The sequence below is a fragment of the Scatophagus argus genome, chromosome 17 (assembly GCF_020382885.2).
Source record: "Scatophagus argus isolate fScaArg1 chromosome 17, fScaArg1.pri, whole genome shotgun sequence".
NCBI lineage: Eukaryota > Metazoa > Chordata > Actinopteri > Scatophagidae > Scatophagus > Scatophagus argus.
In genome coordinates, this window is record NC_058509.1 from 8,937,340 (window position 1) to 8,962,798 (window position 25,459).

The window sequence follows — 25,459 nt, forward strand, 5'->3', positions numbered from 1 at the left end:
CACTCGGCTTATGTGATCAGTGGGTTTATGGTTATTTATTTAACCATAAGATGCCACAGATGCTGGTGCAGCAGTAGCACACCTGTAGTGTAGTTGTAAAAGCATTCACATTCACCTGGACCAAACTCATGATGCTGTTCAAAAGGTATGGAGTAGCAGATCTGTCCAGATATATTAGCATCATCCACCATGAGCAAGATCAAGTACGACTTTGCACTTCCTCCTCATAAATAGACAACTCTATATAGCCGACATATGAGAAAAATGGACTTGCATTTTATGTAGTGCTTTTCTACTCCACCGACTCCTTTAAGCGCTTTACAACACTTGTCACATTCAACCATTCACACACACACACACACACACACATTTATACACTGCTGGTAGAAGCTGGCATGTAAGGTGGTGACCTCCTCATCAGGAGCGATCCAGCACTTCTTATCCAAAAAGCTCCATTGTATGTATGCTCAGCCATTCACACATGAGCAGCCATCAGGAGCAATTTGGAGTACTTGCCCAACAACACTTTGACATACAGGCGCAGCCAGTGATTGAACCACCAAATGTGCGATTACTGGACGACTCGCTCTACTTCCTGAGCCCACAGCCACCCCACTAGGTGTAAAGTTTGTCACAAATGAATGTAGTTGTCGAAGATTGATTTTGGTCAAATTCCAAGTAGCTACTACCAGGGTTCCTGTACCTTTTGTGTTTTTATGTCTTTCTGTCAGGCCCCTGTCTCCAGTGTTAGCACCTGCTTTGAGCTATCCACCTTCTGAATAAAATCTTTCACAGGCGACAATCCCGGACTTCACAACTCAACCTGAAACCTTGGCAGAGTGATTACAATGTGCGAGAGATTTGACAAGACAGCACCATTACAATATAACAGTTTCACCACACAGGAGCAGCGAACCCGAGGCAGGTCAAAATGCCACCACAGCGTTAGCAAATGCTGCCAACACCAAAGCACACTTGGCCGAAACTCCTACTACCAGTTAAACATATACATCCGGGCTGATGTGCTTTGTTGAAATTGTGGTCGAGATTTTTCTGTCCTCATAACTTTTTCAGTTTCTACCAGTGAAAAAAAAAAAGATTTAGACGCCAAGTTTTACAACTAGCAAGTTAGCCCTCAGCTCTTGGAACACATCACACCTCCACTGCAGCTTCACAGCATTTCCACTGTTGACATTAATGTGAATAACACTTTATATGTTCCTTTGTGTGTGTGTGTGTGTGTGTGTGCTTGTCTTTCCACTCTTAAAATCTATATAAAACAAGTACATCTTTATCTCTTAATTGTCTGAAAATGTTCTAATTTTGTCATCAGGTGCATTTTCTTTTCAAATTTAAGACATTTTTTATTTTAGTTGAATTTTAATGGTTGTTTTATTTCCAGTGCCTGATATTTATTCAAGGCATCGAGATTTTGGTGGAACATAGTGAGGTTTCTGTCAGCCAGCAGAAGGTTTGTGTCAGGTGCACTTTAGTTAACTGCAATATGATTTGGTTTTAAAAGTGTGTTTACCATTATGGCTTCTTTCCCTTATTAGTCTGCTGACACTGCAACACACCACTCAGGCACACACACACACACACACACACACACATATTCATTCACACATATACAAACTTTCCTTGCACACTCTAGCACACTAGCACACACAGACATGCGGACACACACAGAATAGTGGCAGTGCTGTAGTCAGCAGGGGCTCATTTAACCACTAAACGATTCAGGATGTTCACATTGTGTTTGTGTGTGTGTGTGTGTGTGTTTGTGTGTGTGTGCATGTGCGTGTGTTGAAGGCTTGTGGCCAATGCTGCCATGGATTTTAAGGACAGCAGGTTTCTCCTCCTCCTCCTTCTGATTCTCCTCCAGTATCGTCTCCCCTCATCCTACCCTTTGGCTCTGTTAAAGACACATCCTCAGTCATAACAGACTTATTATACGATAAGCTTATATGAACAGGACTGTGCAAATTTCGCATTCCCTATGGATGTTGATAATTGACCAGGAACATTGTTAAGCCCACATCTACAGTACCTCCTGGGACACAGCTTTCACAGTGATTTTGTGAAAGAAGCATGTGATTAGACAGGATCGTTAGCTGTCGCCTGCCCTAAGTCGAGCAAACTGTACTCAGCAGGATGGAAGAAAAAACACAAAGAAGGCCCACGCTGACACCATTAAGAGTGTGCATGAGGCCTTATTGGTCTATTAGGGCAACACACAAACCTCAGCACAGTCTGGCTCTCCGCATGATCTGTTCGAGTGGTCAGTAAATTGCTGTCTGTGTGACGGCAGCTACGTTTGCTTTGTTACCGTGCAGGTGATTTTACGCGGCTTTGCACAGCCACAGTGGCTGCACTCTCAACAGTTCATTTCAAACAGTACATCTCATTTTATTCAATAAGCCGCTCGTGTCGCACTTGACCACTGAAGTGTTGGTCACATTTTTAATTTGCTCTCCTGCTGCAGCTGTACTGTTTGCTATAATGATCACAAGCACACACAGCGATTGTCATCTGAATGTTGCATACATGCATAATCTACTCCCTAATGCCCGCCCCGCTGTCGTTCTTTTGTGTGAGGCTCTGCAGTGTGGATTTTTATTTTAATCCAGCTGTTTGTGCAGCGGCTTGAGGAAGAACATGATTTGCTTTCAGTGATGAAGAAATGTTACTGTTAACAGGCGCACACAAATCTTGGTATTTTCATATTTATCTAAAATGTGTGCACCATGTGTGTGTTTATGAGAATAGATGTTTATATGTAAACTTTGTACACGTCACTGTTGGCTGGAGGCAATTAAAGATTGAAGATTAGTCAGGGTTGCTTAATCCCAGAACATACACATGGCTGCTGTGACTACCGAAACAGTCTTTGACACGGACAATAGGACAATAATCACGGCTGCCATGATAACACAAAGAGGCTGCTGCATATGCAGACAAATTCTGTAATTACATTGTCACACAGCGAGAGATTTGTTAAATCTTTGTTTGGAGATTTATGCATCAGATAAATTCATGAAAACCGACATATTTGAAATATATATTTATCAATAATAGTAGTGTAGTGCTTATTGAGGCAGTCGTGAATTAAAAGAAATATCATGAAGTTTTCCGTCTGGGGGAAATGTTTACAGTGTGAACATGTGGCACGTTTAGTTTGAGTGAAATGTTACAGCAGTCGCGTATTGTTACATTGAGTTTCATGACCCCACAGCCTTTGAACACAACCTTTGTTTGATTTCATAACTTAATAGATTTCAGCAGTGTTTTCAGAAATGGACAGATGGTATATGTGTTGTTTTGATTAACTAGAACCAGAGGAAGAATTAACATCAACATTCCTCATTTAAAAGATGGACTTGTCTTACATTTTGCATCTTTCTATGCTCATGTTTGCATATACACTTCAATATGACTTCGACTACCTGGCACCACATAGAGTTCTGGATATGTTGGCCCAACCTCCTCTTCCTTTCTCTCTCTCTCTCTGTGTCACTCCCCTTCTTTCTGTTTCCCTTCTTTGCTCTCTTTTTCCCCCTGTCTCTCGATACTTTGACAGGTTAATGCTCAGCAAGCGTGTCTGGTTTACACACACACACACACACACACACACACCCATGCACACACACAGCCTGAGGTGGTGTGTAACAGGGGATTTCAAGGGGGACAGCAGGATAGACAGTTTAATCTGAGAGAGAAGGAGGGATGGTGGGAAAGCAAAAGGGAACGGGAGATAGAGAGAGAGAGACAGCCATCGGAAGAGAGACCGAGGGGGCGGGGAAGGTCATGGCCAGGACATGTCTGTGTGAGGGTGCAGGGAAAGGAAAACTTTATTACTCTTCCATTCCAGAGAGAAAGCGTGAGTGAGAGGAAGTGAGTCTCGATGATTCGGGGCACAACTTTTGCTTTTGTAGGCATTTTTTTTTTAAAGATATGTCACATAACATTGGTGCGGCATGGCCCACAGTGGAGTTATTTCATCCTCCTACAAGTTGTAATGCTGTCATTTTATGTTTTTTGGGGCCCTGAAGAGGTGCAAGTGAGGTAATAACCAAATCAGAATTAATAAACAATATGGACACTCTGCTGTTGTACTTGTGGTTTAGAGCCAAAGCAATCTTAAAGGAAAGATAACAACTGCTGGTTTAAAATTATGTAGCTGCTGTTCAGGTAGCGATAAAGTCCCCATAGATAACCCAGAGACGTAGGCTGTGTTTTTTCAGCCATCTGTTCAGGGGCCCTCTGGTGGCAAAGGGCCCTTGTGCACCAACCTGCTGTATGACAGTTTGTGATGGATCTGGTCATGCCCAGCTTTAATGTGTGTGTGTTTGTGTGTGAAAGAGAGAGAGAGAGAGAGTTTCTAGAAAGTTATGTGTTTTCTCTGAGCGGCTCTAGTGTGATTCTAAATACCCTAGACAAAATGTTGTGTGTGTGTGTGTGTGTGTGTGTGTGTGTCTGCATCTGCACATGCATCATTTTGTGTGCCCATGCAGGCGTGTTCATCTGTATTTGTCTGTGCAGATGTGGGTGTATAAGGCTTGTCCCAGGTTCCCCTGGGACTTTGCTGATTGACAGCTCTATCCCTGGTTGTCATGGTGATGATGATGGATGTGTTTTGGGTTACCACGGAGACCGCTGTTTAGGCGTTCTATCTGCATGCATAATATAGTTTTAGCATAAACAGAGATTCTGTAGCTGACAGAGAGATAGAGAAAAGAAGCCAACAGAAACAACTTTAGCGGCTGAGTCGGCCGCGTGCAGTCGTAGTTGCATACGTGACCTAAACATTATGTGGTCACGCGTTAAATGAGATAGATAACAGTAGCTGGAAGGTGAAGCTTACGTGGCCATAGAGAGATGACAGAGAGACAGTCAGACAGGCAGGAAGGCAAGTTTTCAAACCAGCACACATTCTCTGGTGAAGATGAAAGAGTCTGTACTGTGGAATTTTAGAATTTTAACTACCCTCCACCTGTAGTGCTGAATTTTTAACACCTTCATCTGCAGCGTTATCCTGAAGTTGTACTTTTTACAATGAAAGCATCAGAAAAGATCCGACCCCCAGTGGGTTCAGAGACATGAGATGTGTTGCAATGTAGTTTTCAAATTAAAAAAAAAAAAGAAAACTTGCAGGCAGCTCTCAGGGATACACTTTTTTACGAGTAACTAGCAAACGGAATCATTTTTCTTTTTCCTTTTTTGAATTTTAGTTTTGGTTGGACATTAGCCACAGTTCTGATGGCTGTACAGGTTGCAAACACATATAGAGATTGTAAATATTGAGGCTTTAAATGTGTGTATTATGTTTGCTACAGAAATGCATTTGTATTCCTGAGTGACAAATCATGGCCCATATGAAAGATTTCTTTGTCCTTTATGGATTCACAACAACAACCAGGTACACCAAGCTGGCTATAAGACGTCACATTGCCAGAAGGAAAGGAAGCAACGTCATACAAATCTTTACATCTAGATAGATTTCTCATACTGATGTGCTGATATGTCAACACCTATTGAGGAAAAATTGGAAAAAGCACCTACTATTTGTCAACTATAATCACTTGTTTTAATTAAGCCATTTATCACCATCGCCATTTCACATCCGTGGCATTAACACTAACAACTTGGACAGAAGACTGTGAGCATCAGAAGGTAAAAATGATAAAGCGGGTGTGTTTATTTCTGAGTTAAATGTGTCTCGACTGCATGATGGTCATAGGAAAATGAATGACAAATTTATCTGTTTCATATTAACTGCGATAGCCAACATAAATGCAAACAAACTAAATTGAAGGCACACAACTGATCTCCGATCAGAGTTAGAGATTGGGCTAAAAAAAATTCCAACAGATTAACAATGTTCACAATGAGCAACCAGCAACTTGTGCCCATGAAGCAGTCAGCAAAGACATGCTCCTCCCTCGTGGCTGCAGAGCAACTGATTCACCCAGATAACAGCAGAAGAAAAACTGTAATTGGTCCGTTTCCCCTCACTTGCCAAGACAAGTAAGACCAAGTTTATAACAATAACCCAGAAATGATTTCTATTGTTCCACTCAATAAATCACATAAATAAGTAATCAAAATAATTTATAAGAAATACCAAACATAAAAAAATAATAATGTGTAAAGGGCCCAGAGGTTCCCATTCTGGCTTTATTATTTTTACCTGCAGTGCCACATATAAATGATGTACTTACAGCCCTGCGCTGTTTGACGTGTTGTATTGTCATAAACAGTGGAGATGGCACACTCGCTGTGGTTACCTTCCACCGCTGAATGAAAACAGATGAAATGCCGCACAGCAACATACTGACATGCATTGAGTCATTCATATTTATTTTCATGCATCAACAACACCTATAAAAGCTATCCCACATGCATATATTTACACAGACTGGGGGGAAACGCCGCCACACATGCATGATTTGTGTGTTTAGTGTGGCCTAGGGACAAGCGTTTAGTTAAACTATGCATATCTGAATTTTACATGCCATTTCGAAAAAAAAAACAAACAAACTCATGTGCACACACTTATATAGACTTGGCGTAGACACAAAAATGGTGTGGGCATGCACATTCATGCACCTGAACATAAGCACTATGTTAGAGCTGTATGATACTCATGTCCACACAGATAGACACACACACACACACAAGTATTCTCCATTGGGTGCTGGTTTGTGTATCAGTAGTCAACATGCACGACTGACTCATTCACAGCATAACAGGCAATCAGGCTGTTCACCTATGCATGACTTAGAGATACACACCCGTTATCACTCACGCATTATTTGACATATAAATACAACTATCTGTATTTCTAAAACAAAAACACTATCACACATAATCATAATTACACTCACAGTCACAGAAAGGCCATCGTTCAGTGCACACATACACACGCAGATACACATGATAGTCTGTGTTAATGAAATGCTCATTGTATCAGAACAATACTCACATGCACACACAAATATAATATTCTTGTGTCAGTGCATATAATCAAGTTAATCAAACAAAGAAACATTTAGAAGAGGGTGAAAAATGGTCGGCTTGAAAACAGCTTTGGTCATATTCATAGTCCTGCTTAAGTTTTTCCTAACATGCACCTATGAATTTGTTTTGTTGTAAAGTATATGATTTCAGAAGAATTTCCTGAGGCACTGATTTTCAGCCTTTTTGTTTTTTGGCTTTTACAATTTTACTGACACCGTAAATGAACACACTTCCTGTTCCGTTAACCACTGACAATCACTGGCTTAAGTGGTCACGTATACTCGGATGCTTCATCCCCATACAGATGTGGATGTCCTGATTCCCTCTACACTATATAACTGCCTGCATATATTTTGCATACATCACCATGTCGTGTACCTCATGGACATGGGCAGAAAACTGCATTTATATCACGTGCACTCATATTGACCGGACACAGGAAGAATAATTGGCTCTTAAGTTAGAGGCTATACTCAGTCACGACCTGTGAATTATGCTTTTGCGTACTGTGCACTTTAAGTGCTGTGACAATTAAACATTACTTCCCTACCAGGATAAATGGAACGGCCGAATCATATGTTAACAAGTAAGTGTAGCAATGTAAAAATGCATAATGTTAAACAATGCTGCCATAAAGACATCACAGGGACTTGAATGATATCCCACTCTTCTGGGAAGGCTTTCCACAAGATTTTGGAGTGTTTCTGTGGGAATTTTTACCCCTTCATGCAGTAGAGCATTTGTATTGTAGAACATCAGGCACTGATGTTGGAAGAAAAGTCCTCCGTTCCAGTTCTTCACAGAGGTGTTGGATGGGGTTGAGGTCAGAGCTCTGTGCAGGCCAGTCAATTTCTTCCATACCAAACTCATCCAACCATGTCTTTATGGACCTTGCTTTGGCCAAACCCAACCTTTGTCCCAATACTTTTGTCCCTATAGTATCGCTCCACCATGTTCAGTAAGCTGTACAGTATGTAAAGATTACAGACTGTGAAGATTGTTTAAGGATGCTGTGTGCGTTAACTATATATTGTGGAAACGGGTTGTACAGCATCCAGTTTCAGGGTTTGAAACTTAAATCTCCCGAGGCGATGCATGTTTTAAACCTAGATAGGTATGTTTTCAGTAAGATATTAGAAGTGTGTTGCATTGCATCCCAGAGGAGCACTTTAACCTCATGAATAATTCAAGGCCACTAACTCACAGACCGTCGTAAATGCCCGGGATCTGCCAACAGACATGCACAGGCTCGCATGCTCATGCAGGTTCTACACACATCGAGATAGACGGTTCCTGCATTGATCTCTTAGTATTTAAAAGTGTTTGAAATGGACCTTTCCTAGAAGACAGGCGGAGTGATTGGTGGAGCGAGTATTTGCTGGTGATAAAAGAGGTAAGGAATGAGCAGAGGAGTATCGAGCAGATAGCAGGAAGATTGCTTTGCTGGTGTTCAATCCCTTGGCATTGTCTTGCATGCTACATCCATGTGAGTAACCTTTCTGAATTAGAAATTAATTCATGGTCAGAAACTAAGAAAGGGGAAGGGTGGGAGGAAAAACAAAACCTTGAAAAATGATAGACACAAAGGGAAAACAAGGTGCTTCAGACAGCAGTCAAAAGAAGGTTTCCAGCACTTTCAGCTCTCTCTCTCTCTCTGCCCATTAAACATTCAAGAGAGACAGAATGAGACAAAACCACAAGCGAGGAGCAGCTCAAAATACTCAGATATTGTTTGGGTATCATACAGATACGTGCATAGGCAGACAGAGCCACGTTTTCACACAAATAACCTCTTTCATTATGTATGTTCTTTTCGGTTTTTTTGCAGCATCGTCATTGTAGCTCATAACAAATTTTGCATCTCACTCTGTCGCTCCACAATAATAAATTTGCTAAATTATAACAGTATTTCCAAAACCAAGACTTATCTGCAATCTAGCTTCATAGCAAAGTCAGCACCGATGACAGTTTGGATTTCTTTTAACTCTTTTTTTTTCCATGTGATTTTCTCTGAAATTGTTGTCTGTAAATCTGTCCATCTCTCTTTCCCTGTCTCTGTCTGCATCACAGTTTTGTCTATCTGCATCTCTCCACCTCTGTCTGTCTTGTTGCCCTTTATCTGTAACCATATTTCTCTATCACCGACCATCTCACCATTGTTCTCGCTAATCCTCTCAATCGCTGTCTTGATCCATCTCTATTCAGTATTCATCCATCTTTGCTCCTATTTCTTTCTCTCCACCCATCCTTCTTTCCCTCACTCTCTCTCTCCCTCCACATTTCTGTTGTGTCTTCTAATTGGTTTTCTTTCCTTCCAGCCAGTCAGTTCTTCATTAAATCATCTGTCATCATCTTGGTTTGTTCTGTCATCCGTCTTTCCCTCAGCTAACATCTCTCTCTCACCCTTCCTCTATATTTCGCTCTCTCACTCACACCCTTTCTCTCCCTCATGTCTTTATCAGTGGTCATCGGAATTACATGACAGCTGGATGATAGATAGCACGTCTCAGACTGTAACTTATTGCATCTGTATAGATGGGTCTGGCTGAAAAAGCTCCATGCTGTTAACAATCACGAGCGATGGGGATAGATGGGAACATTACTACCTAACTTCATCTGTACAGCCATTCATTAGTTCATTTCTTTAATGTATCTCTTATGAATGTCTGTATGGGCACCTCGTATCGTTACGTCACTGACGTCATTGCAAAAGTAGATTATAATGTGCTAACCAAACACTTGCTGTAGCACACGTCCTGAAAAGTGGATCTTCGAATTACAAAGTGGACATCAGAAAGAAAAAAAAAAAAGACAAACTCAGACACCATTCGATGTGTGTGTGTGTGTGTGTTTATTTTAATTCTCTCTTCTTCTTTTTTTTTTTTTTTGGCAGGTCAGGTTAAATAAGATTTATTCATGGAGATCTTTAAAAGGAGCTTTATGATATTGCTTTAAAAAGCAACAACAACAAAAAAACATAAATACAGATAAAAGCAGAGAGAGAGAGAGCAATCACAAGCACATCACAAACATCGTTTTGTTTTGCTGTCGCTCTTATTCTGTTACTTTCTATTTTTACCAATCAAACCCTAATTGAATGAGAGTCTCAAAGCCATCATAGATGCTGCACTTTCCCCCCTCCTCTCACTGCTCTTGTCTTACCTTTCTATCTCAGTTTCTCTTTATCTCCTCTGATCAGCTCTTGTCCCTTCTCCTCTTCCTGTTCTGTTTTATGTACCAGGCAACGATTCCTCTTTCTTGCGTGGGACGTTTTTGAACGTTTGAAACGCAATTCAACATCTGTGATGCGTTTTCTGGAAGTCATCTCCTACCTATACATTTTCCCCTCTTTCTGTCCATAATATGGTGGTCAGAGAGACATTGTTCCAGATATATGGATCAAATCTCTCACATTTCCTGCCTATAAATAGTCTACATCTTAACATCTTACTTTTTGTTTATATGTTAATGCTTACGACATGGTAAATGCTGTTTTAAGAAATACAGCACACAGTTTTGCAAACTCACAAGGCTACACGTGACTTGTTAAAGTGACTTTTTTTTTTTTCACTTATTGGCATTGAGAGGCAGTGATGGGGTTTGCGCATGTGATCAACTTGCTGCCTTTTCTTACTGACATTGATCGTCATCTCTCTGTCTATAAATTGATTATGGAGGGCAAAATGTCAACTGGATGTACTAGCATACTGATTGGACTTCATGGCTGTGGTTGATCTGTGTCAAGACATTGCACTTTCCTTCTCACGTCTGTATGCACTATCAGAGAGCCTGTCATATACTATTTGGAAGTGGCCATTTTAAGTTTTGTCTCATAAACACTTTTGACAGACATCACCAGAGACATGTGACATTTTGCTGTCAGATTCTCTGTGACAGTACCTTATTAATGCCACTATACTTGGTGACAGTAATCTAATAAATCTCTTTTTAGAAAGGCATATCACTTTTCAAAGTGTGTCATCTTTATTTCATTTTATCATTTGATGCCTCTCTTCTTGCACATGTCCTCTCTAATACAGTGACTATCTCACATGCCTTTTTTTCAGTGAGACACAATGAAAGTTAAAGGTACAGTGTGGATAATTCTTAGAAAAAGTTTCATCTGCATTCAGTGTTTCTCACCATACCTAAAACCAAAAACACTGATTCTTCCTCATAAAACACTTGCGTAGATGATTTTTGGAATCCTACTAAATGTGCACACCACCACTGTAACTGTAGCACGACTGGAAAAGTTTACGCAATCTGAAGCTGTTATTTCAGCATTAGACGAGATTCGGTGTACGTCATAAACCGGCAGTTGCGTGTTGTGACAAAAGTTTGCCCCTGCATTTGTGTGTGTCACTGTGTTTAACACATGCCCTCGCAGGCCGCACAGGGGAGGCGAGGACTGAGGGGGAAAGAAGGGACGAGAGTGGAATGTGTTTCGTCAGTGCTGTGATGTGTTAAACCTTCAGTATGCAGCTATTCATTTAAAATGTCAGGGATGACATTTAACACTCACGAACACCCAGGGTCTCTCTCTCTCTCACACACGCACACACACACACACACACTCATAAGAGATGCAAGCACAAAATCAGGGACAGACACAGTTGATCACATGCATACGTGCTGCTAAACATACGCATAAACAGACGTGCAGCCAGACACACCCTCTCTAACAGAACAACAGACAAGCAGAGAGAGAGAGAGAGGGTAAACAAATGAGAGATAACGTCATTACGGCTGACAATTTAGAAACTCTGTTTAATGACCAAATGAGAATGATACTCATCTGTCTCAATACTGTGTGGCATCAGACAACAGGAGACAGTCTTTCTGCTCCTTTCGCCACCATTTTTTGGTCCCTCTTAACCTTTGTGCATCTCTTCGACTTTGATGTGTAATTTAAACATGCCTTACATCCTTTTTTGACCTTCATCTAACTGCATGTTTTACTGTAGCTCTTACTTTCTGTCTGTTGGGGCGAGAGGGTGGGTCATGTTGGGGCTACTACATCCACAGGATCTGTACTGCTGAGCACTGAATACCTTTTTCGAGACCATCTTGTCATCTGACAAGTCAAACAATCAGTAGGAGAAATTCAGCTTATATTCTCCAAAATTATTACCCTGGTTGTTGGTTGGTCACAATAATAGGAAGCAAATAAATCACAGTATGATGAGAATCAATTATATTTCGCTCAGTCTGTTACCAGAAATTTAAATATAATTCAGTTAGACAGGGTCATGAGGCAACTGTAAGAATAATAATCACGATTGCGATCTATCAATGCCTTCCCTCTTTATGTCTCCTTCTGGTGATCTATGGTTAAATCACTTTTCTGCCCTAATTGGTCTAAATGTTGGGCTGTTAGTTGACTGGCAGACAGCATCTGTTCTTTGATTTGTGGACAGATGGTGGGAGGAGCTGAAGGTCAGTGTGGTTACAAGTCATGTGGGTGTATGTGTGCGACCTAAACGCTATGACTGTTCGCCTAAAATGCAATGCTGGCAAGCGGAGGACTGAGACCAATATGTTTCTAACAAGGTTTAGAAGAGTTATGGAAAAATATGATAGCAATATATGGGAAAGAATAATGGGAATGCCAAATAAATAGGACTGAATTTGATGTTGCCGTATCACAGTTACAAGGGCGGCTAAACAGATTAGACTTCCAAAGTTGAACGTGGGTATTTTGCTTTAAATGTGCTGTGACAGTTATCACTTCTCTAAACAGGATGTGGCAGTAGTGCTCCAAACAGATAAAACAGGTGATACCTGAATACCTGAGTGGGGGGGGGGGGGGGGGGGGCTCCTACATGAGTACACACTGGTCAGAAGCTCACAGGGACATAATGAATCTAAACAGGTTCGATAAACCACAAAAGTAACCTCAGATTTGAATCAGTATCTCAGAAAGTTGTCCATCCGGACCTTCAAAAAGCTGGCGTTTATGACCAGGTTGCAGTGACACATGGTATGTGTGAAGTGCTCAATGTACATGTGACAAAGTAAAGTCATATATCGAAGTTCATTGTGCATCCAGATGGGTTTACATGTGGCGAAAGGAAGGTTTCCATTAGCTCACATGTCTGCTGCATGGTTGAATAGCAGCTGAAGATTATGAGGCCATTTTACAAGACCATATGGTGCAGACACTGTTCTCTTGATGCATTTTCCACATGCGTCACTAAAACATCCATCCATCCATTTTCTATACCGCTTATCCGTCAGGGTCGCGGGGGAGCTGGAGCCTATCCCAGCTGACTACGGGCGAGAGGCGGGGTACACCCTGGACTGGTCGCCAGTCAATCGCAGGGCCAACACACAAAGACAAACAACCACACACTCTCACACTCACACCTAGGGGCAATTTAGAGTAGCCAATTAACCTAATGTGTATGTTTTTGGTATTGTGGGAGGAAGCTGGAGTACCCGGAGAAAACCCACGCAGGCACAGGGAGAACATGCAAACTCCACATAGAAGGGCCCAGACCGGGATTCGAACCTGGAACCCTCTTGCTATGAGGCGACAGTTCTAACCACTGCACCACCGTGCCGCCCGTCACTAAAACAGTTCAAAGACTATTTCCCGAACAGCTGCATTAAGTCAGACATCTTTCTTGAAAGTTCTTCAGGTTTCAGTTCAATATACTGTCACAAATCCACAAATTCTCGCAGACGGGATGCTGAAAAAGAGATCAGGTGTTGAGCAGAATCCTTTGCATGCCTCCAATGGAATAGAGTGCTCCTCTCTGGAAAAACCACAGCGTCACCGTTTCATCAAATACGGCAAAACGGCACATTTGTATTCAAGTGACAAAACCGTCTATCGGCCGTAGAAATTCTGACTGTGACATTGTTACAGAGTCACAAAGTCAGCAGAGAGAGGAGGTCAGGGTGTTTGATTAGTTCAACAAAACAAAACTCAGTCAGTGTTGGTTTTTCTTTGAAGCATGATCACAGTCTTTTCCAAACCATAACCACCTAGTTATTTTAAAGCACAATCACACACAATTACAATCACATTTCCATGTTTTCCCACTCTGCCTCTTTTTTGCATTGCTTGTATGAACATTGCCGCTGGACTGCATCCAAAAGCTAAGCTGGGTTTCTGTTCACAGTGCCTTCAGTTCCAAGAATAGTTCTGCAGATCTGATGGATTTCTCCCTAAGATCCTGTTCTTCTGCATCCTGAACTGTGACTTAATGCATCCTGGCATGACTAGATGCTGAAAGTGACATTGAGACTACAAGTGAAATTGCATCCCCACGAAGTGCACGCTGCAGCTGCACAGGAAGCTTGAGAAGTGTCCGGTGAATCCTTAGACCAGGAGGAAATTTATGAAAAATAAATGGGTCATTTGTGTGCACGTGTTTAACAGTCTCCCTCCTGTCTGTTTAGTCATTCATGGCAGGTGAACTGAGGTTTTAAAGGTATGGAGGTAGTGAAAGGGGGGTAGCTATATATATTCAGCTTTACAGCATGTGAGGAGCAAGAGGTTGATGGATGGGTGGGTGGATGTAGATAAGAGAGCTGAAGGGATGGATGGACACAGCCTGAAGACAGAGGAGAGGAGAGGATGATGTAGATGGCCCATAATCCTTAGAGGCTGACAGCACACTGAGTCCTCCGTGATTGAAGTCTGTGTGTGTGTGTGTATGCATGTGTGTGTATGCATGTGTGTACGGATCTGATGGTGATAGTGATCTGCCTATCAAAGTGATGCAGGAAAGGATTGGAGTTATGGGACAGAAGGAAAGGAAGAGGGGGAAGAAATGGCTAGTGGAAGAAAGGGAGGAGAGAAAGGGATGAATCCCGAAAAGCCATTAAACAGAAAATCAATCAGCAGGAAGAGAGGGACATAGAGAGAGAGAGAGAGAGAACGGGACAGACGGAGAGTGAAATGCCGAGTGAGATCTTAAAGAAAGAGACAGTGAGACAGTGAAGGATAAAGAGGGAATCCTCAGATGACTGCGATATTGATGACAGCACAGTGGGGAAGAGGGGATGAACGGATGGGAGAGAGAGGGAGGCAGGATAAGGAAGCTAAGAACGAGTGATCAAAGCGCTCCAGGCTATGAGAGAGACGGACCAAGGGAGGGTGAGATGGGGAGAGTTAGGGAGGGCTGGGGGGTAGATAAGGCAGTCGGAGGGTGGGAGGCAAGGATAGAATGAGGACGAGAAAAGGAAGCACTGGGGGGGAACTGAGGGAGGCAGAAAGAGGAGGATGAGAAGAGTAGAGGAGATGTGCTGTTTTACTATAAAAATAATCATGATGCAGAAATGGAGGGATGGGGGGGCTCGAGCAGAGCAAGAAAAGAGAAGTGGTGCTACAACAACCACAACAACTACAGGGAGAGCGAGGGACGAAAAGGCAAAAAAAGGGCAACCGCAGCTCGCTGATGTGATAAGAAATGAAGGCAACATGGCCAACACTACCTCTCTCTTTTCCTTCTCTCTTCCTCTGACACACATACACAGAACCACACTCAAACTATCACACACATATAGCTCCCTCCCCTCACACACACACACTTTCCCTCCTCCTGTGGGTCAGTGCGCTGGGGCATCGGCTTGAGTTCAGTCTCCCCAGGTTGCCATCTGAAATAAAGGCAGAGAATAGAACGCAGCAGAACAGTGCAGCCAGACAGCAGAACCCTCACTTACTGACAGATTTTCTCAAGTTGGTGAAAGAAGAGAGAAGAGTTTTCCCCTCTGCTATTTTATGTTTTATGTTTATGTAAAATCTTTGACATGCAATATGCAAGACAACACGAAATTAAGGGATGCTATACGTGTTCTAATTTGAAAAAGTCACTGGGAGGGCCAAAGGGTTACCATATTGTGCTAACTGGGAGGCTAATCCATAATACAGTAGCATGAATGTACACAGATTTAGATTCTATCTTGACTCAAGAAGGTTTTTCAGCAAACGTCGGTCACCTCACTATCAGTCATCTTATAATTGTTTTATAATCAATCGATTTATTTTTGTGTACCGTTTTCAAGCCAACGCTATTCATCTATTAGATGCAGCAGCAGTGACCTCAGTGGTCCTAAGTTGTCAGCCACAGATTAATTTAAATGCTTATTGGATTTAAAGATTTATGCTATAAGCTGATCAGACTGGTATGTAATGAAATTCTTTTCTTCGGCTCAGTTCAGAGGATTCGGTATTCTAAAACGAGAAGATAATTTATTCAGTACACTATACTTAGGAGCAAGGTAGAGCATGTTGGAATCATCACAGGAAAATAACAATATGACATATGGTTTACTGACCTGCGTTTGTGGTAATAATGGCTTATTCATTTCAGTGTGTACTGCAACTGTAAGTGGTGGGACCAGAAGATGATGCGAGGTAGACACTGTCACACAGATGATCATCATGATGCAAAATTAGCAGGTGCAACATGGAAAGCCGACTGATTCCATGTCACGTCGTACGCACACACATTTCACAGAAGGTAATTAGTGTTGGCTATAGGTATGTGGACTTCTCACGCTCCCCCTGCGAGCACGCAACAAATGTCACTTTTTATTAGAGCAGCTGCTCCTGAAGCACAGCCCTGCCGTTACTGAATGACACACAACAGAATTAGTGAGGATCCTAATTGCATCATGTGTCATCTGAAATTATCACTTCCACTCCTTACATGGCTTTCAGGTTTCCTCCAGAACTGCATCAAAATTCAAGTCAGCTTTTTTGAAGGTAGTGAGAAAAACACTATGTGGACAAAAGTATTGGGGCCTCTTTATCATTGAATCCAGTTGTGTTTTGGAGCTGTTTTCAGGGGTTGGGCTCAGCTCCTTACTTCCGGTGAAGTTAAATCTTGATGCTTCAGCATACCATGACATTTTGAACTTTGTGCCAGCAGTTTGGTGAAGGCCCTATTTCTATTCCTGCATGACTGTGCCCCAGTGCACAAAGCAGCGTCCGTAAAGACACGGTTGGATGAGTTTGGCGTGGAAGAACTTGACTGGCCCGCACAGAGTCCTGACCTCAACCCCATCCAGCACCTCTGGGATGAACTTGAACGGAAATTGCTAGCCAGGTCTTCTTGTCCAGCATCAGTGCCTGACGTCACAAATGCTCCACTGCACAAATGGACAAAACATTACATTTTATATTATTAAAGTCTCTGTTGGTGTAATGGTCGAGTGTTCAATATACTGTATTTTTTCTTCTGTGTTATAGTAATGAAATTTGAGTAAGAAGTCAGAGCACATCTTGTCTAAAGGCCCCTTAATGCTATGACATCATAATGTCAAAATCACCAAAGGTCCACTGCACATAAGAGCTCGACTCACTTGTTCAGTAATCTTTTTTCATTATTTTACAAGTTCATTTCCTCTTCTTCACTGAGAACCACACATCAGTGCACCTTGAGGCCTTTCCACCTGTCTGTCAAGCGTCACTGACACATCAATAACCCGGAAGGCTGGAAGAGATGTGCGCGTGTGCGTGCACGCACATGTCCACCAGTGCTTGTGGACGTCCTGTCGCCATGATAAACCTGTGACAGCTGTCATCCCACAAGCAGCACTCTCTCCCACAGTGCAGACAATCGCTCACACACACACACACACACACACACACACACACACACACACACACACACAGACACACACACACATTCATGCTCTCCTGCAAATGTGATCAGGTCTCAGCAGGTCTTGGTTTGAGGTGTTGGGCCGTTTACGTAAATCTCCTCAACTGTCTAGCTGCGGATTGAATGCCTATCTGGATAAATGAGTGGTCTGTCTGTCAGTGGCTGCTCTCCCTGCCTGCCTGCCTGTCTGTCTGTCTGTCTGTCTGCCTGCCTGCCTGGCTGGCTGACTGACTCAAGGCTGATATGAATCGGTTTTAATGAATGAATTCTTAATGAATAAACAATGCTTTTCTGTACTTAATTTTCAATACATCAGCGCCTGTGGTTTGGGACAATGCACATCTTCTCTCCAGCTTGTGCCAACACATTATGAGACAAGTATCATTTCTAATACGACAACTGAAACTCTTGTATTGTTCCCAACTCCACATTCTGGTCTATTGAAAAAGGCTCAGTCCCTTAAATTTGTTTCTCATTTCCGATTTGATACAGTTTGTACCAACCGTCTATTTCAGTCTTTCTATCTTTTTTGTTTCACTCCAGTTCTGTTCTTGTCTCTGTTCCTATCTATTTATGTTACCTTGTTATCCTCTGTGTATTTCCTGTCTCTACTCAGTGCACTTTGTTCCATCGGATTTCTTTTCCTAATGTTTCTGTTCATTTCTATTGGTTATCGTCTGTTGCTCGATGTTAGTCTTGGACCACAGTCATTCTCTATGCCCTTCCTGTGGGTGGAGTCTGGCTTGGTCCATATCTTAACTCTGTCATCTTTACATGCGTCCGCCATGGCAGCACCAGCTTGATGAGCCCAGAGGATGTGCATGTATACCTGACAGCATCTGTCTACACTCTTATAAAGGATGTGTCTTTTTCAGTTTATCAGTGAGTGCAATTTAAGGACAACACATCTGGTGGTTCTTTGTCTTCTCCACATGCTGATGATATCAGCATGTGACGTGTTGTATAAGTGATGTGTCATCCCAAATTGCACTCACTGATGTGCAGGAAAATGCATGTCCGTTGTAAGAGTGTGTTTACATACAGTATTGCCTCTTTTATGTATGACTATAAATTATACAGGTATAATTTATACCATGTTTGCAGTTGGACTTGTACGCTCTCAGAAAAAAAGGTTCAACATTGTATCTTTCCTCACTGGGGCAGTGGATACACGGCTGGGCTCAATTTGCTTTGAATGAATACTTTTCAAAATGTTAAGACTGACATTCCCCTTTCTCAAAGGAAGGAATTTCCATAGATTGGATATAAAATTTAGCAATTTTTTTTTACAAAAATGAATTGAGCACAGTCCTCTTAATGAATGTCCCAGTGACACAACAAGGTCCAATGTAGTATGTTTTTTCTCCGAGAGTGTATCTGTATAAATTATATGTGTATAATTTATGCCGTGTGCACAGCGCAATCCATGTGTCTTTATCTGTTATATAGTCAGCGATACTATCAATTATGAATAATACTATCAATCAGATGTGATCATTAATTGGAGAAAATTAGGCAAACCGATCGTCACATCTGGTCTTTATGTTTGGAAACTAATTGAGGATTAATTGGTTGACACTAAACGAGCCAATTGGGAAACAGTCGAACCTAAGGGTCCTTGGTGGCGATTGGAGGAGACGAGAGCGGAGCTCTGTGATTGGAGAAAACAAAACCTTACCTTGTTATTGGAGGAGAGGACATCAGCTCTGAGTGTGACAGGAAATGCAGCCTGACCTCTAAACCCCCACCCCTGATTCTAACTGGCTAAAAGGAGACAGTGTCATTCCCAAAAATGTACCAGCAGAAAACTGATAGTCCCCAAAAAAGGACTATTTGTATATTACCATTACTATGCTATTTTTTTTGTTAAAAAACTACTTAATATATTGCTATGCTCATGCTATTTAAAAAAAAAAAAGTTCTACTCACTATCTGAAGTGTGATGTAAGAGCTCCATATTTTCACAATATGGTTTGCTAATATGACTTGACAGTTTATGTGTCATGAGAAAGTCATCCATTTCTAACATTCAAGCCACAAAATAACATTAGGAGTTGAGAGCAAAGAGTTGATCTGTAGTGTACTAAAATTAAGGGTATTAAGAAAAATCACCTCATAGAGGGAGAGAGGGGGGAGTTGGGCTGGCTGATCTGTAATTTACCTGAGTGGTTTGAGAAATAATTGTAGGTCTATTGAGAATTAGATCTTAATTACTAATTTGGTAAATTAGCTGAATTGATACATTTATTACCTGAACTGCCCTATCTCACATAGCTGGGAAAATAATTATTATGAAAACAATTTATTCGGAAAGCAAGAAAATTAATTTAAAATAAGTCCGCCCCTCGGTCCCTCCTCCTCTCCCTAACCCAGGTTTTCTATTTGTCACTCTGATTTGATTGACAGCTGAGGACACATGTGGGGGCACTGTGAGGGGCGGCAGTGGGGTGGTGACCAGTCCCGGTTACCCCGGCAACTATGGTAACCAGGCCGACTGTACTTGGATCCTATTGGCCGAACCTGGAGACACCATCTCTGTCATCTTTACAGACTTCCAGACAGAGGAGAAGTACGACTACTTGGAAGTTGAGGGATCTGAACCACCAACCATTTGGTGAGTCATTTAACTGATTTATTCACATACTCATATGTGTGTATGTCACAGTCATAGTGTTGTGGAACTGAGATAATGTGGGTGAACTGTGCATTTGTCTGTGTCAGATTCAGTATTTTATGTTTCAGAGCAATTTTTTGCATTGGAGAGGTGAGTCATAGCTCACAGTTAAATTGCAGAAGGTTATTTGCGGGTGTAAGAGTCATACACTTAGCCTGATGGTGAAAATGAATTATTTGTATATGGCATAAAACAAAATTCAGGGGTGAATATTAAGGTTTGCACCAGGTGCAATGATTGCTACAAATGCTTGTGTAAGTATCCATTCTTTCATAAATGCAGGTACAGGTTAAAGTTGACATATCCAAACAAATGTAAAGCATCACAGAAGCCACTGCCAGCAGCAGGAAAACAACACGGTTAGTGAAATAAAAGAGGTACAGTAGAGCCCCGCTGCACTTGTGACGTACATAATCGTGGTCCTAATCCATACTTTGAAAGGAAGGAAAGGATTCAGTTGACATTTCTGACCTGGCATTTCCACAAAGACGGTGTAGTCACGTAACCGCCGTGTTTCCGGAACAATTTAAGCACACTTGGAATCTACTCATAAAAAGTTAGAAACAGCTAATAAAAAGAAGTTAGAACTCAAGTAAGAACAGGTAATAAAATGAAAACGTTATTACAGGTATAAAGAACAGTTTTTATCTCTCCTTTTTAAAGTGCAGCAGTTTTTCCATGGAAAATGTAAATGTAACGTTAAAGTATGATGCAAGTGTGTGTGTGTGTGTGTGTGTGTTTGTGTGTGGGCGTGTGTAAGAAGACTTATGTTGATGTACAGTCCTTCTGCACGGGTCTTGTACTTCACAGATGAATTGATGTGTGCTGGTTAGATGCATGTTTTTCTATAATATTCTCACATTTTCAGATGGTTCACTCATAACAGTATTTTATTGCTCTGGCTGCTTATTGATTGTTGGTAAATTAGGGTATTGATCAACCATTGCTGTTGCTGTAGCCTGTATGAATCTAATCATGGTTCAGGGATATTAGTGTGTGTGCATGTGTAATTGATTTGGAAGTTATAATGACCAGGCAACTGCCTTTAGGAAAGTGTTATTGTGTCCGCACAGGGGCACACCATCCTGCTCCTTCATGTGTATCCGTGTTTATGTTTGCGTGTGCGCTAGCAGTCGTGCTAAAAGCAGCACAGCATAGTGGAAACACAGCAGCAGTTTATTATTGCTACTCTACGACTGACAACTTTTCATTAATATTTCTTGCTGGTAACTGATGGTACCCTGCTGCTCACTTTTCATCACATGCACTTATTCACATCTTCTCTAATTGCGTGCCACAGTAAAGGTTAAATCTTTTTTTCTTACTTTGAAAATTATAAGTCATTTTTTCATTGGTCAGAAATGCTGTATTTAATTTAATTTAATTTATTTTTTTTTGTAAAAGAACCAGCTGGTATCATCATTCTACACTTCATATGGTTTAGGCACTTTAAATAAGGGCAAAACAACCGACCAATGAGAAAGACAAAGTAAAAGTCAAATGCCACCTTTTATTTTTGGTTCTTTTTATTTTAACTTTTTTTATTTGACCTTTAATACTTACTTTACGTTTGACATATCTTTTTTTAGAGTTCTGACCATATGCAGGACAAGCCAACATACATGCAAAAAGGGACCAATTACGTGAATTGGTCACTAATATCGGCCGATATTAAGTTGTACTTGAAGATGTACTTTAGCACTCAGTCAATATATCATCTATGAGCAGACCATTCAGAAGTCAAACTTTCATTTTGAACTGGGGGCAAATTAAAAAACCTTACTACTGTGAAAAATCACCTTCTTAGGAGTATTTACGACCAATATTTATTGCTCTGAGTTTGATTGTCGGCCTTTGGGGGGTAATGTGGTGGTGACTGGCAGTGTGTGATTTAGTCTGACTGGTGTCTTGGCTCATGTAACTTATTGCTATGTGCTTATTTACTTGCTGAATCAACTCTGGAGCCTCATACAGCGCACTGAGGCCCGGGTGTTGATGTTTCTCATACGATGGGTCCAGCAGCCAGGCTGATGATATTGTTATGGCTTTGTGCAGAGAGGAGAGCAGTGACATTCAAAGGTACAGCCTGGAGAAAAACTTTTACTAGCTTGCCCTGATGTTGTGAGGAAATGAAGATGATCTTGAATAAAGTCATAGGTTTTGATGTTGTCTAACCATTTCATGAGTCTAAGCAATTCAAAAGGTAGTCAATGTACAAATAAATATGTTTACAGGATTTATATTTCAGTAGAAAATAATCAGATAATAATGTTAACCTTCATACACGATATATCACACATAAAATGACACATCAATAGATGGATTGTTGCAAGATTGTAGTGTCCAAGGACTCTGCTCATTCCTTTTGTTGAGGCACACACAATTATAGAAGTACATTTTGGAACCCACAAGACGCCTGATTTAAGTGACTTCAGTGCCTTCCTAGCTGTGAGAAAAACAAAGCACTCATGAGGGTAATAGTGCCTTGTTCATCAGAGATGTCAAAAAAGTAATGAAAAGGATTGTTTAAGGTGATGCAAGGCTCAGAGGGACATTGCAGAAAACAAGTCTTCAAGTCTTGCTGTGGATGTGCAACATTGCAAAAGTAAATCCATGGTGCCACTCCTGTCAGACATGAAGATGAAACATTTCTTGGCATAATATCAATAAAACCGTACCCCTAAGGAGTGGATAAATATTCCCCAGTTTTAGGTATCCAGGTCGGCCTGATGGATTCTTTTATCCTGTGAATGGTTCAGGCTGCTGGTGTTGTTGTAATTGTCTGGAGAATGTTTCCATGACATGAACTGAGCTGCCTTAGACCCCCTGGTATAAATTTAGCTTTGTTTAAATGCCAGAGTGTACCTAAGCATTGTTGCCATCCAGGTTCATCCCCTCATGGCTTCAGAATGGCTTTTTTAAATTTTTTTCAGTTGAATACCACCACATCACAAAACACACCTCATGTCCAAAAGTGATGTTAGTTTAGTCCAGTTCAAAGCCCTCGTATCTCAACAGAGAACAGTGCCTCTGGGATTAGGTTGGCTGGTATATTTGCAGAGTGAATGAGCTGTGGAATTCATCAGTGCTGTCCATGACTATGTGAAATCAGTTGGGACTTATTGTGTTAGCAGGGACCGAGATCTCTGAAGAAACGCATCAAGTCCATAGGTGTTTTTTTGGCTTCAGGGAACACAGTCCCTCCCCCTTTTAGTTACTGTGTCTACACTGCAAGAACTAGGAACTCTTGTAGTTGCTGGAAGTCAGTTTTGACAACTTTTTGGCTACTACTTCAGCCTAAGTTCTCTCCCAGCACAAGGAGAACCTTGAATGACATGTGCACAGTGATTGGTCTAGACAAAAGTGTACGCTGATTGGTTGAACACTTGAGCCAACACAAATTATCACGTGTCTTTGTCTGTGCTAAAGTATATGTGTTTGCTGGCATGTAAGAAGTAATAACATTTAGAATTATGTCAGCATGGGTAGCAACCTTGTAATGTCTTTTCTCTTTCTGTGTATATACAGAAGGATCAGTTGATTTCTGTCCCCTTTGTCCCCGTGAAAACTTCTGAAGCTTGATATTGACAAAAAGTCACTCTGCAAACAAAACTGTTTTCATCCCCGTCTCTGTAAACAGCATTCATTTATCCATCTTATCAGAATGATGATGATTATGGATGCAAGAGACACACTGAAGTGATATTAATTTTCTGTGTAATCTATTTAAACTGTTGTGATTGTCCTATCTTGTTACCAGAAGTTGCCATTATTGTAGATGAATGTGAAGCACATTGTGACCTTTAATGTACGAGGGAAGGTTCAGAGGGGCATTCTTTTGAGCTCATTTCGATGACAGATTTAAACCAGTGTGAAAGTTGTTAGCGCTGTTAGCACTTAGCAGACGGTGAATCTGGCCCAGCTGTCTCTCTATGAACATGCAGGAATTTGTCAACAGTCATCTTCACCTTTGGGTTGTCTCCAAGGCCTATTTGAGGCAGCGTGTGCACACTGAAAACCCTGGCCAGGTGCTGAATACAAAACACCAGACAATAAAACCATCAGATGTTGCTCTCTTTGGGGCTTGTCCACCAGTGACGCCAATGTAATGTAGTATTTTCACTGCTCTGCATCTGTTGATTTGAAATACTCCACCCTTCTTGTGGAGAGTAACTTTAAGTAACTTTAAGAGTAAATTTACTCAAGTACTGTGCTGTTGTACTTGTATGTTTACAGGTTCAAAGTTTAGTCTGAAAGATAGCTGGTAACAAAGCTGTCATGTGGACTTAATGTTACAAACCGTACTTACTATGTTCATTACTATTTAGTAGTTTAACCCTTTACAATATATAATTTTAAAACCTCAACAGCTACAGCATTAATGGTATCGTTACAGTATTAATAATTGAATTATGCAATATGTGACAATAAAAGCAGTCATTATTTTTCCTAATGAGTATGTTGTATTTTTGATGCACGTTTTAATGCTAATACTTTTCACTTTAGTACAATTTTTATTGCATGTATTTGTAGTTGTTGTAGAATATTTTTACAGTTTGATATTACTACTTTGACTTAAGTTAAATGTCTGAAAACCTCCCCCACCACCTGACTATAGAGCTGTACCAGCGGAGTTGATGTTTAATGTAAGAAATGGTTAAAAAAAAAAAATGTCCCTCATTTCAATGCATTGATATGTCTGTTCTAGCTGAACTCTGTTCTGTCTTTGTCCTCTGTCCCTCTCTCCCCTCATTAATTGTTATTGGCAATGTACTTTAAAACAATTACCGGCACTTTATTTCCAACTTTGGTCTTTGATTGGATTTCATATGGTGCAGTGCATTTATTTGATTTTCATGATGCGTATAGTCATTTTTTTGTGGAAGAACAAAAACACAATTCCAAAGTGGAAGAAATGGAGGACAGATAAATATTCATAAGTGTACCTGCCAAGTTAGGGATGCATTGGAGGATGACTTGGCTAATGAGAGTGTCCCTGAGAAGTCCCAGGACATAATTTTCAAACAGCACAATAGTCTACGTGAAAGAGTGCAAATGAGATCTTTATTTATTGTTTCTGCACTAAGCAGCCAGACGATCTGAATTCAATTTGCTTTCATGAGAAGTGCAAACAGTAGAATAT

The 25,459-nt window shown here is 41.1% G+C and overlaps 1 protein-coding gene across 1 annotated transcript in view; it reads left to right on the forward strand.

Moving 5' to 3' along the window:
* Window positions 1-25,459, forward strand: part of csmd3b (CUB and Sushi multiple domains 3b) — a 313,752-nt gene that overhangs the window by 142,671 nt on the left and 145,622 nt on the right. Inside the window, exon 5 of the mRNA XM_046418010.1 lies at window positions 20,049-20,256. Coding sequence (XP_046273966.1) covers window positions 20,049-20,256 — 208 coding nt within the window. The remainder of the gene's footprint in view (window positions 1-20,048; window positions 20,257-25,459) is intronic.